The sequence below is a fragment of the Cibotium barometz genome, chromosome 1 (genome assembly GCF_041138505.1).
Source record: "Cibotium barometz isolate CiBa-2024 chromosome 1, ASM4113850v1, whole genome shotgun sequence".
NCBI classification, from domain to species: domain Eukaryota; kingdom Viridiplantae; phylum Streptophyta; class Polypodiopsida; order Cyatheales; family Cibotiaceae; genus Cibotium; species Cibotium barometz.
Window position 1 is genome coordinate 69,184,928 of NC_141046.1, and position 14,248 is coordinate 69,199,175.

Below are 14,248 nucleotides of genomic sequence, written 5' to 3' on the forward strand. Positions count from 1 at the left end.
AGGAAGTCCCCAGATGTAATGGTCAAGGTGAGAGCACAAACAAGAATTTGAAGGGTATCCTTACAAAGATTGTGTAGGAAAGTTCAGGATAGTTCATAGAAAGTCCCATATGTAATGGTCAGACGTATGAGAGCACAAACAAGAATTTGAAGAGGGCATCCTTACAAAGATTATGTAGGAAGAACCACACAATGATAGAAAGTTGATCACAACACTATGGGGCCTATAGGACAACTTATAAGGTCAAACATGACACACACAATTTAGACTAGGTGGAGTTGTAATTCCTCTGGGGTTTGTGCTATATAGTCTAAGGATAGCTATTGAACATAAAATTGACAAGTATCGAACCTTTGAGAAAGATTGGGTCAACAAACTAATCATACGACCAAAGTTAGAGGAGCTTGGTAACAATAAGTGGTCTAAAACCACAGAAAGTATGGCATGACAAGCACATCAAGGAGAGAGAATTTTTTAGTCTTACCCTATCAATCTAGGTGAGGACCAAGAAAACTAAATATTAAATTCCTTAGGTTATGGGGGGGCATATAAGATTAAGCATGTCTATATCATTAGTACTATCAAGCTAAATTCCTTAGGTTATGGGGGGGCATATATGATTAAGCATGTCTATATCAATAGTACTATCAAGCTAAAAGATCTTGTAAGATTAATTCTTCCAGGATTTTATTACGCATGCAAGGTTAAAGGTTATACACCAATGGTACTTGGAATCAGTGTGTGGTGGTGGGCCCAAGATGAGAATCTAGAGAACTATCTGAGCTAAGAGAATCCAACAACACAAAGAAGTCCAAAGAGGCAAAGGAAGCTCAGAAGAACTGAACCGAGCCAAAGATGGGGAAGATCAAGAAGCAAAGGAAGCCGAGAAGTATTGAACTAGCCAAAGAGGGCGACTAAGAGATCACATTAAGAAGGAAGCTATACCGAGGAATCTAAGGCCAAGGAAAGGCATGCAGACTAAGACAAAGGAAATTAATGAGGATCTTGCATCCTGAGGAAATGATAACTGGTTATTGAGCAAAGAGGAGCCCAAGGAAAAAAGGGACCTAAGAAAGGAGGTGGTATTAACGAAAAAGGGGACCTGAGAAAGGAGGTGGTACCGAGAAAAAGGGGGCCGGAGAAAAAGGGGATCAAGGAAAAAGGGGACCAAAGAAAGTAGGTGTTATCGAGAAAGAGGAAGGAGCATAACTAAGACCGAGGAAAATGTCTTTGAGATTCCCAAGACCGAGAATATAGGAGTGAGCATGAATGAGGCAGCAACTCCAGTAAAAGAAGGAAACTTCCACGAGGGGATATTCGACCAAGGAGAACTAATAAAGAACAAGGGATTGAGCAAGGAGAACCAATAAAGAGAAAAGTCAAGAAAAACTTCGAGAAGAGAGATCCAAGCAAAGAGGAACAAGATAGTTGACAAGACAAGTGGTCATAATAAAGATACATGTGTGCATAACAAAGAGGAACAAGATAGTTGACAAGACAAGTGGTCATAATAAAGATGCATGTGTGCATAACAAATGGCAAACTTTGGAACCAAGGGAAGAAAGCCATGCAAATCATTCATGGAAGCACATTATAATGATAACCAAATAAGTAAAGGAATCACATGTGGCACGAAAAATCACATATGCCTTACGTTAACTATTATCTTTATTGTTGTTTTTGTGGTTGTTGTTTGTTAACTATTGTGGTTAGTGTTTGTTTTTGTCATTAACTATCATGGTTATTGTTCGTTTTTATGGTTATTGTTCGTTAACTATTATGGTTATTGTTTGTTTCTATGGTTATTGTTCGTTAACTATAATGGTTATTGTTTCTGTAGTTATTGTTCATTAACTATAATGTGGTTATTGTTCGTTTATGTGGTTTCCGTCTTCATCTTCTTCTCTACTAACTTGGGTCATACCTACATAACCCATTCGTGTGGTGGTAAAAGTGGATGCATAAGTAGGGTTTGTTTTTTTGTAATGGTGGATGTAGTTATGTTAAAGTAATTTCATTACACATAAGAACCTACATAACTTGGGTCATACCTACATAACCCATTCGTGTGGTGGTAAAAGTGGATGCATAAGTAGGGTTTGTTTTTTTGTAATGGTGGATGTAGTTATGTTAAAGTAATTTCATTACACATAAGAACTTTGAGATGTGAAAGTGTGTTGATTGTGGTATTTAAGAGCCGAATTTAAAATGCATGGTCAAATGTGCCCTACAATCATAAGAGAGGAATGCCTTAAAATACATTGGTTTTGTAAATTTGATTTGTTTGTGAAGATTCACTCTATCATTGTTTGCAAAGGTATGCATAAGAATAATTGATATCATGCGTAGCCTTCTTGGGATTCAATGAGGAGATTAATTAGATCTTTCTCTTCCTCTAGAAACACCCATTATACGATGTAAATAGGCTTAGGATCTTTGCTTGGTCTAGTGAGATTAACCTCTTTGACTTCTATTGGCTCATTATACGGTGTTCCATGCTTAGCATCATGGGTTCTTTTAGCTTTCTCACCGTGCACAAAGCAATGTCCCACATTGTATGCTTTGAAATGCTATGGTACCTAATGAAGATCATCTATCTTTATTGTTTCTACCATAACACACTTGGCTTCTTCTTTCTTTGCTTCCACCAAGGCTTTGTTTCTAGCTCATCTCACTAAGCGAGAGAGCTTCTCTAGTAGCTCAGAGCTGATGGCTCTTCCCTTGTTTCTAGCCTTGCTTCCACCTTTCTAGCTCGTCTCGCTAAGTGAGAGAGCTTCTCTGGTTGTTGAGAGCTCGATGGCTCTTCTCTTTCAGTGGGGCACTAATTTGATCGAAATGAGGGTAATGTTGAGCTCTCTTTGCCATTGATGGCCGAATCATAACCCAAAAATTCTAAGGTTTTTAGGCATCACGTCATTTCCATCTTCCCTCTCACTAATTAATTAATAGACAACAAAATTTGGCACCCATATTTGGTACATTGTGAATGGAAGTGTAAAATTGTGGTTGGATTACCCACAAGCTTGCCATAGTCATGTTAAAATTTGTGTGGTTGTGATCAATTGACTTGCATGGAAGGATATGGTTAAACCAAGGTTGTGATCAATTGACTTGCATGGAAGGATATGGTTAAACCAAGGTTGTGGTATAGTCTCCATACATTCATGAAAAGTTGAAATTTGTGTGGTTGTGATCAATTGACTTGCATGGAAGGATATGGTTAAACCAAGGTTGTGATCAATTGACTTGCATGGAAGGATATGGTTAAACCAAGGTTGTGGTATAGTCTCCATACATTCATGAAAAGTTGAAACTTGCTAGCTAATTCCGTTAGCGATAGAGTTACTAGATATTATATTAGGATAAATTTTTTATGGAAATGCAGCTAAACATGAAGTTGATGGATCACCTATAGGAGACTAGAAATGGTGTGCTAAAATTAGGGGTGGGCCAATAGGCGGGTGGATAAGGTGGCACCCTTGATCCTCTTGAACTCAGGTTGGATTTTGGTCCACCCCTCCTCCTCACTCCACAAAGGGCCCAAGGTGAAAAAATAGTGTGGGTTGCACCATTAAAAAAAGAGCACGGAAATGAAGATACCCATATCTTTTTCTTAAGACTAATGGCTTGACCCGTCCCTAACGGGCAAGAGTATTCTTGCATTCATATTTGTCGATCACAAATTAGTGTAGTAGAGAGAGGTGTTGCTCTAGAGTCCCAAGGTCACGAGTTCAAGCCCTCATTGCGAAAGCGATGGCACACACGGGTGTGTGTGTTTTTGGACTTTCTAATTCTAGCCAATTGCAAAAAAAAACAAACGCTCGTCCTCGAAGGGTAAGTACAGATAAGCCTTATATTTGAAGCCCATGATGGGGCCCATGGTCCTAACTTACCAACCTATATATAAACACACCATGCTTGCCATATATATCCATGTAGAAGCTCCTAAAGCACTTAATTTTATTGAATAAAGAACCAAACTTGGCTTAAATAAACAGCTAACATAACCCAATATAATGTTGACAATCTCAACACACCTGAACAAAGGTTTAAAACAATCTTCGGACAATTAGATTATCACTCCTTGGAAGCCTATACTCCTCGCCTCCATCTGGCAAAAAATATTTAATAAAAAAGCATTAACTATTGCAAGATATACTTTTCATGGAAAAAAAGAAGGACAACAACAAAACCTTACAAAACTCATTTGGTGGATCAATATTTGAGGCGAATGGGATTTGAACAGGCTTATAGATAGCAAATTAAAAAATTATGTATTGTCCAATGTCTATGACTCGAAAATCTAACCTATCAGGCTTTTCATAGTCTACAAACATTCATGTACATGAAGTTGATCCGCAATCTTTTGTAATCTCGGACTGTAAATTCCAAGGAGCCCAAAAAGCTCTCGTTGTAAGGGTCTTGACCATACAAACCCATCAATAATTTGGGTTCTAAAAAATAAAGATATTCCCTATTGCGAAAAGAATGGATCAATAACAATATAAATTTATCAAACAAAACGCAAAAACTACATAAAAAATAGGTTTTTATATATACCGTAAAACACCAGTGCTCTCTAATAGTTCGATAATTAGCAATGTTGTTGCTTGTCCTTCCCAAAATGGAGGGTCTACAATTCAACCATGAATATTACATAGATTATGGAAAACAATAATACCTAAATTATAGCAATCTAAAAAATAATTACCTTCAATATCTTGGCCATCACCATAAACAAATGAAAATGATCTCTTTGCCACCTCCATCCAAAGCAATATACCCCTGATATCAAATAGAACACTCACTACACTAATCATTTACATAACACTTTAAGGTCTCCCTCTCTTCTTCTATATATCATATATATATATATATATATATATATATATATATATATATGTTTAGTATTTTGTGCCAAGCAAGAAAAATAAATAATGCTACTGTATATAAAAGCAAGTTAAAAGTAAATGTTTGCGTATCCAAATGTTTTTTTTTTAAAAACAAACAAGAACTCACCGACAGCCTTCATCCATCTCAACAATTAGAACCACCTCTTGAGCAATGACGGGGCACACCCTTTTGTGGATCTACATGGTACCTTTAGTTCAATGCAAGTAGATTTATACACATGAATTCAATAATACCAAAGAGAGTAGCATCAATGTGAAAGATTGCACAAAAAGACAACATAGATTACACATGTCACATCATTGCAAACATTCTCTTTTTAAATGCTTACTTCATTGATACAGAGATATCTATGAATGTAGTCTCTAGCGTTTGTAAGCTGCTGTATCAATAGCTTGTTCTTTACCTTTTGGGCATAGATTAAATTTACATTCTGATTCATGCCATTTAGAAAACCTCCTTGTAGTAGATAACATTGGTTGTGAAGACTTCGGTTGAACCTTCTATGCTGCTTTCATGTTCCATATAATACTTTACACACACTTTCATTGTATCACATGATCTAACACGTGACATAGCAATGTACAACTGTCCGTGTGTGAATACTTGTGTGGCCAAATAAAGTCCCAATACACTCAATGTTTGTCCTTGGGACTTATTTATTGACATACCAAAGGCTAACCTTACAAGAAATTGTCTCCTTCTCGTGTCAAAAGGCAATTGCAGCATAGTAGGTATGAATGTTATCATGGGAATAAAGACCATGTCTCCAATGTTTGTACCTGTAATGATTTCTGCTTCTATCACCTTTGAGTGGAATTGCTTGCATATCAATCTTATACCATTACAAAGTCCTCGTCTCGAGGATCCAAATTGCGGAGCAACATGATAGGAGCATTAATCTTTAGAATCAAGCGATGAGGAGGGTAACCACTACCCAAGTTCAAACTATTCAAGTACTCAATTGGATACAATATTGCGTCATTCTCAAAAGAAGCAACTGAATCAGCATTGAGGTATTCTCTTTTCAAGATCGGGCAATGCACTTAAGGCTAGTTCATTAATCTCATCAACCTCTAGGTTTCATGGTGCAAGTATAGCACGGTCTTTAAAGAAGCATACATAATCCTCCACCCTCTAAAAATCTTTGTATACCTATTCTACAAAACTCAAAATGGAGTTCCCATGGATCAACATTCATGGTGGTATTACCACTCTACCTTCATTGTCTGGATGTCCCAGGCTCACAAAAAACCATTATAATGACAAACAATTGATGCAACTTTCCTGTTTTCTGAAATGCAACTTCTTGGAGACACATATACCACTCCTCATCGCTCCCTAGCATTCCTCTGGCTTCACATGTAGCCTTAAAACAGGGACACAAATGTCCATTCACTGTTCGTAAATCCTCAAAAGATTTATAACCTTTGCACACAATAAGTAACATTCGTAAGTAATATTGCTCACCTGCACTCGGACTAAGATTATACATATGTCCAATCCTATTTTCCCTTTTCCTTTTAGTCCATGAGCGAAGAGTTGAATTTCACACCCACTTGCAAGGGAAATCAACATATAGCAGGCTACTTGCATCCGTATACAATTGATTAGCTTTGAACCATTCGGTCAAAGATGTTCTTTGGTTTCTGTCACAACTAATCACATCAAGCAAATCATCCTGATCATTGAATATCACATTGTTGTGCATCGGGAGATGGACATGCAACCTTTGTATATCAGGCTTTTCATCATGCAAATCATATTGGTATATGCGCCAGCATGCCTCTGACGCAGACACGTATTGTGCATCCAAATATTGACTAACCTCATCAATAACCCCGTGTGTGTCTTGCGACTCTATAGTAGCTCATCATGTCCTTTGTATACATACTTATACAAATACTTTACGGCTGTAATGGTAGAGCATACTTCGATATTAATATTGGCTTTGTACCTCATAGACAGAAAAGGGTTATATGGTAGAGCATACTTTGATGTTAATATGGGCTTCGATATTAATATGGGCTTTGTACCTCATAAGCTGGAAAATACAGATAGAAGTAAGTACCAAAAAAAGGAACTTAACTTTAGAATGTAGAAGGTGCTTTGCTTAGCCAATGAGGATTGCGCGCCGGGTGTCCTAATTTTCTCTGCTATAGTAAGTCACAAAACAACCACACTCTCGCAAACATAAAGCATGACAACATGCCTAGTTCCGAATTGGGTCCTACTCGACAGAAGTGTAGTGAAAGGAAGTAGTGAAACCGTCTACACGACAGAGACGACGAAGCTAATGACAAAAGCGTTTCTCTGTTCAAGTCTTAGAACGAGCGTGCTTGCTTCTGACCCCGGCTCGAAAAACAAAAAACAAAAAGCTATGCAAGACCACCCATTTCATTGCATTAGGAGCAATAGCCTCCCTCCCCATGTATAATTGCATCGAAAAAAAAAAGGTATTTGAAAAAAATTTTGGAAGACCTTTATCTAAAAAGTGTGAAATTATTCGAAAGGAAAATCTTGAAATCTTAAGTTTTTTTTTCTAAAATCTGGAGTCCACCTTCAAGTTTTAAATTTGAAGGTATTGCAAACTACACTAAACTGTTTTTTTTTTTTTTGACACTGGTGTTGCATATTGAACACGGCAGTATCATCAGGCCGCACTTCAGGGCTCCAGGTTAGCAGCTTGGGATATCTGGCTGGCATGCTGCAGGGATTATCAAGGCCACCCCCAACCCAAGTAGACATCATCAGCTTCTTTGGAAAATATTATTTACTCACTCGACATGGTTACTAGACGACACCAGACCTTGCAAAGCTTTCCAATGGATTATTAACAACACTATTACGTTTACAATTATCCACATCCATAATCAAGTTTAGCCACTTAATGAGAAAATATATATGTATGTATGTATGAAAGCTGCAACGCTCACTGTTTGATTGGGTTGAGGGGAGAGGAGAGTAGTTGGAGCTACGGGTGGCAGGATTCAAACCTAACGATTCCCCTCTTCAGTCCATTTTGGCTATTTTTTAAGAGGGCAGGTACGAGGAACAGATTTTATTGTTCCTCGAGGCCAAGCATAGGGGAGAGACTTCCACATAGCCTAAGGTAGCTCAGCCGTAGGCTCAGGTACTCTTCATAAAACAGGAGATGGATGCACTACTACAAGCACGATTCATAAGAAACTATGCATCATTGCCCAAGCAGAGATTGCTTTCAGGCTCACTTTCTACAAGTTCAGGGTGCAGACTAAGGCACTCGTTTACAGAGGAGCTACGTGGACCTGTTCTTGTTTCATCACATAGATTACCGGCATAAGGTAAGTCACGCTTGCTCTCCTCGGCATAAGAGGCGCTACCCAAGATGAGTGATAATCTAGCACTCTTCTTGTTTGTCCAGACTATGCACACACCAGATCAGAGTTCCTACAGGCCTCGAAGGCCCGTTATGTTTGGGCTCTAACCCCTGCTCAAGCTTGGTCCACATCACTCATGACTTGATTAAATGATTTGCTATGCACACTCACACACTTGGCTTGGGCACACTGCAAGCCATGCGTACTAACACTCACATGCTTTTGCATTGCTGAACACGTCCCATAGATCATATTTTGGCCTCCTGAGGATCTCTCTCTCTCTCTCGCGTGCACGCATGTGTAGGCATGTGGCCTGCAGAGCAAACTGCAGTTCAGTATGGGTTGCACAGGATAAAGCTTTGTGTATTTGCACTGATTCATCCCACTGCTTCTTGAACCAAGCCAAAATATGGACCTTTGAGGACCCAAGATAAGTGATGGTCTAGCACTCTTCTTGCTTGTCCAGACTATGCACACATCAGATCAGAGTTCCTACAGGCGTCAAAGGCACGTTATGTATGAGCTCTTACCCCTGCTCAGCTTGGTCCAGATCACTTGATTTGCTATGCACACTCACACACTTGGCTTGTCCACACTGCATGCCATGCGGACTAACACGTCCCACAGATCATATTTTGGCCTCCTGAGGATGGTGCAATCATCTCTCTCTCTCTCTCATGTGTAGGCGTGTGAACTGCAGAGCAAACTGCAGTTCAGTATGGGTTGTACAGGATAAAGCTTCCTGTAGGTTGTGTATTTGCACTGATTCATCCCACTGCCTCTTGAACCAAGCCAAAATAACAGCAGTACTTTAGAGTGGTTGCAGGCGAATCGGCTGTTACTTGAAAAATGGGTTGCTCTCTGCAATTCTGCTTTCCACATTAAGTGTTATTGAATTGAGCTTCTCATGTGAAAGACATCTATATTTTCAAAAAGCAAAGTCTCAAATTACTGATTAGTTTAGTGTTGCTATATTTGACACATCTTAATTTCCCTCACTTAAGATTGGAAGACAATTGACCAACTTGATTTGCTAGTTATTGCTGGTGTTACAATGCCAAACATCCCACTGGCTTTTTGCATTTGAAGAGAAATTGTGCACTTTGGAAAGAAGGAATTCTTATAAAGCAAAGCTCTGAATTGTTCTGCACCTACCTGCAATGTGTAAAATATCGTTTTTGGAAGTTGTCATGAGACATTGTCAGCATGATCTTGCAAAAGTAACTTCATCCCAATGCTGTGAAATTTCATGTCATAGCTGGACCACAACAGCTGTCTTGGTTATGCAGGATGAAACATCCAAGTCATTCCCAAGTCGCATCCTTGACATTCTCTTCCAGGTGGCCTCAGACCCAGAAAGGTCACAGAGAGTGACGAAGTCCAACACCTGCCCAAAAATCTTAAACATCTCTACAGCATAAATCTGGTCACCCTCCGAAACGGAAACAGCATTCCAATCCAAAGGAGCATCAGGGTGTTTAGAGATTTGCTGCCAAGTTTGTGAGCTTGGGTTGAACTCCCACAACATCCTTGTGGCTGCCTCTGCATCATTTCCTCCAGCACCACCAGCAACGTTACCTGTTTCTCTTTCACGCGATCCCCAAGCTACTCCCAATAAGATGACCTTTCCCTTGCATGACATGAGTTTAGGGATGTACTCATGGAGTCGTGTTAGAGTATTGGAGACCTGTATGCTAATCCATACATTGAGGTCAAAATCATAGGCTGCCAACTTATCCGTCTCAGAATAGGCATAGAAAAGCCCATTGCAAACCACCCCTGCACAGGTGACACCGTGATCTGCAGGTAGCTTAGCTATGTCCCTCCATGTGTTAGTGGAAGGATCATATATCTCTGCAGAAAATAATGGCTGATTCCAAAGCCCTTGTCCTCCGACAACAATCAGTCCATAGCTTTTCATGTACTTTTCCGATCTCTCCCACCCATGGTGTGTTTCAATGGCATTTTTTGGTTTTGTAGTTTCAATGACCCTATGATTGTGAAACAAAACTGGGTCCCAAGCCGTCTGCCATCCCTCATCGTCCCTATTATTCCCTGAAATTTCTTCAAAACTGCCTAAATTGCACCATCCTCTTCCACCACTATCAAATTTGCTTGAACCTTTTGAGTTGGCTTCTATTTTATCCTCCAAACCTTCACATTGGCAGCTTTCAAAGCTTCGGCTGCTGCTTGTTCCCCTCACAATCCGTCCATCTCTCGTTTCAAACACTGCAGCCACTGCCATTGCCCGAGCAAATCCCATGGAGCAACCCTTGGCCCACGAGCATGTGAAGGGATTGTAAACAAGAACCCCCTTGTGCGTCTTCATGGTGCTCTTATCAGGCCTGCCATTGCCATTGGGCAAGCTGGAGCAGCCACCAAGGATATAAATCAAGCCATTAAGTGAGGCCACCGAGAACAAGAAGCGCCCAGAAAGCATGTCCGCCTGGATCGAATGCCATCGGTCCAAGGAAGTGTCTAGTGCATGGATTTCACCTGTGGAGACACCATCTCTATATAGCCCAAAAAGGAGCAGCCATGGTTTTCTTGAAAGTAGCTTCTCTCTACTTGCTAGGAAGTGAGGGGACATGGTAAGCGCTCTCCATTTTCTGCAAACCACACGGGCTCTGGTCAGTGTGCTGAAAGACGTTCTAGCAAGGCACATCTCCACTACATCATCAGGCAACCCAGGATGCCCTTGTTCCATCGAGCTGGGTTTCCCATCGCCCTCACCAGCCTGTAAGCTCTCTCTCTCCCCAATCTTCTCGCCTGTCCTGCTACCCCTATCTTTTTTTAACCTGTCGATACTGCTCTTCGTGAAACACCCACACTGTTGCCTCCCACTTGGCCTCTCCTCATTTAATTGGCTTGGTCCCACCTGCCCAGGGTTGGCACTTGCTATTCCTTGCAAGGGCTCTCTGCTTCTCTCCCAGTTGAAACTGATTGCTTCTAGGTAATCAGCACCTTTTGACAGCGGCTTCCTCTGCCCTTCATACCAGTTATCCTCACCTGTATCACTCTCATCAGTTCTTGAACCAGTGTTACCACCTTTCAGCCTTGTCTCGCTTCTTCTAATGCTGTGGGCTGTTGTGCGGCTGCCTCCATTAGCAAAACACATACATTGCTGGTGTCCACTTGGTCTTTCGTCTCTTGAGAGGTTGCTGCTCCCTATCTGTGCAATCTCATACAAGCTCAACTCTATCACTGCTTCTTCGACATCATTACAATCTCTTGCCAAGGGAGCGTCCATTGTATGGTTGCCTTCATTTGCTTGTGGCACAATGCTACCAACTGCGGCCTCAGCTTTTCCCACAGAGGTTTGCCGTACAACCTTGCCATGGAGCCCAAAGCATCCCATCATGTGCCATCGGTCATACATCATCCTGGCCTCTGAGAATTCATGTGAATCTTCTGTTGCTGGTCGAGTTTCCAGCCGCTGTTTGTTAGCTGCTTCAATCTCGCCCATGTCCTGTTCCACATCGGCTTTTTGGCGCTGTCTCCTTAATTTGGAGGAGAGGGACCGAATGAGCCTGGAAGGCATGGACAGTGAAACATGATTATCAATAAGGGCCGGCCTGTCCTCTTCCGGGGAGAAAGCAGCAGTAGGCCGCTGCACTTGATCGCCAAAAATACCATTGATGGAGCTCTGATCGGGTTGAAGTTGAACGCAGACGGTGTCCATCCTAATAAATTTGTAGTTGTTTTGGCAGTTGCTGACCTTACATGTAAATTCTAGTGAGCGCGCCCCAAGAACACGAATTGCGCTGGTGTAAGGGAAAAGAACTCGACAAAGCCTCCCTCCATCTGTGGGCGCCAAAACCAGAATTCAAAATTTTTGAAAGCAGCCCATGAGCTCAGCGTCCAGGAGCGCGCGAGAGAGAGAGAGAGAGAGCGCCCCCCAATTATCTCGGACGCCGGAGGGCGAGAAAGGGAAGCATCAAAAATTAAATTATAATAATAATAACTGCAATCTGCCACCGGTAGTCCTCCCCATTCGTGTTTGTTCCTCGAATAGATTTCCCCAACAACAAACAGCCTTGCTTCTAAGAGCGCGGTCCTATCTATATGCATAATAGGAGGCCACTTTTTGGTGGTGGCTTGGGGCAATGGAAAACTATGTTCGCAAGTGTTTCCAGACTGCTCTTTTTCCTACATGATAAACAAGAAAGCTCGACTTCATTTGACCTTTGATGGATCGTCTCACCAGCAGCAAAGATTGTGAGGACACCAAGTGTAATGAACAAGCACTTGTCATCATCAGTCACTCACTCTTGGCATGTCGGATGAATTTATACACCCATGTGGATCTCAATAAATCAACTAAGGACCCATGGGACAACCTCAATAAAATCTTTGAAGCAAAGGTGAAAAAATTCAAGTTTCAAGTTTCTTAAGTGCTCTCAATAGCTTGTCACACATCTATGCAAATGTTAAATCTAATCTCCTCACTCAACCTGATTTAACTCTAGAATATGTAATTGCAACTCTCTTAGATGAGGATAGGAGATCCAAAGGCTTGAATCCCTCTCCTTTCTTTAATTGCACATCACAATGCCAACCACACAAACTCTTAACTGTTAACAAAGTTTGTCATTATTATAAGAAGAAAGGGCATCTTGACAGAAGAGCATTTGATCAAGTGAAGTAAACTTTGTCCAAGAAGGAGATCCTTTCTCGGCACTCAACTTGAATTAACTCTAGAATATGTAATTGCAACTCTCGTAGTTGAGGATAGGAGATCCAAAGGCTTGAATCCCTCTGCTTTCATTAATTGCACATCACAATGCCAACCACACAAGCTCTTAACAACAAAGTTTGTCATTATTATAAGAAGAAAGGGCATCTTGAGAGAAAGGCATTTGATTAACAACAGTGTCAGGTGAAGTAAACTTTGTCTAAGAAGGTGATCCTTCTGAGGACAAACCCAACTCTGAGCATTTGTTTTGAAGACCAATCCCAAGGTTGGAAGAAGGTAAACAAAATGCCTCCTTATTCTTGAGGTCTTGGGTGAGAGGCATTCGAGATACCTACAAGGGTGAATATGGGAGAGACCTTGACCATACAAGCTTTTATAACCATTATGCATGTAGCATACAATGTCTTATTCCCCAATTTGTCATGAGGGAAAGCATCAAAAATTGAGTTTACTTGCATTGTTAAATTGTGTTCTTTGTGTTAATGGGTTGAAGAGAGAGTAGACCTTAACCTTAGAAAAATTATAGGAGAGTGGAGTAACATTAGGGAAAGATGATTTCTAAGCAAATCAAGGAGAGGTGTGTTAGGAGTTTGATTATCATTATGAGACCCCTACCCCTAACCCTTACCAACACTCAAAATAGCTACAACAAAAGATTAGCGTAAGGGTAGAGCACCTCACTCAAGGCCCCACTACAAGACACTATCCTAAGTTGCACATGGGGAATGGGCTTACGCACATAGGACTTAGGGACATTCATATATGTCTACTTTTTGGGCCTTGGGCTATATTAGACATAGGGCTCATGGGCATTGTATCACTTTTCCATTTTATCATATATGATACACCTTTCTTAGAGCTTCCATGGCCTTCTTGGCTGTTACCTTAGGATGGTGACCTACATCCATGTCTACTCCATGCCTTGAGTATTGCCTTAGGATGGTGACCTACACCCATGCCTACTCCATGCCATGAGTAGCCCCTTTTCATGTATTGGTGTATCAAAGCCTAGCTCTTGATCCATCTTCATCTTCTCTCTTTCTTCCGGTTCTTGTAAAAAGTTCAAAAAAAAGTGAGGTTTCCTAATTTTCTTGAATTTCTCCAAAATTTTCTTAGAAATCTTGATACTAACAAGGAAATGCTTGAAGCTTGAAGGCTATGGCCAATGGAGGTGTTGAATTTAGAGTTTTTAAAGCAAACTGGCCATCAATTTGTGTGGCTTCGACAAATTTAGGAGGTTTTGGTCATTCTCGACATGGCGGTTTTAGTGGGGAGACATTTT

General features: G+C 40.8%; 1 protein-coding gene across 1 annotated transcript; it reads right to left on the reverse strand.

Moving 5' to 3' along the window:
* Positions 1-7,806: 7,806 nt before the first annotated feature.
* LOC147642387 (F-box/kelch-repeat protein At5g42360-like) lies at positions 7,807-12,198 on the reverse strand. The gene has a single exon (XM_086805843.1). The coding sequence runs from the start codon at positions 11,950-11,952 to the stop codon at positions 9,523-9,525; it is 2,430 nt and encodes an 809-aa protein (XP_086661969.1). The 5' UTR covers positions 11,953-12,198; the 3' UTR covers positions 7,807-9,522.
* Between the last annotated feature and the right edge of the window lie 2,050 nt (positions 12,199-14,248).

Excerpts from the sequence above, each read along its gene's own strand:
- LOC147642387 (XM_086805843.1), bottom strand. The coding sequence starts at position 11,952 with ATGGACACCGTCTGCGTTCAACTTCAACCCGATCAGAGCTCCATCAAT.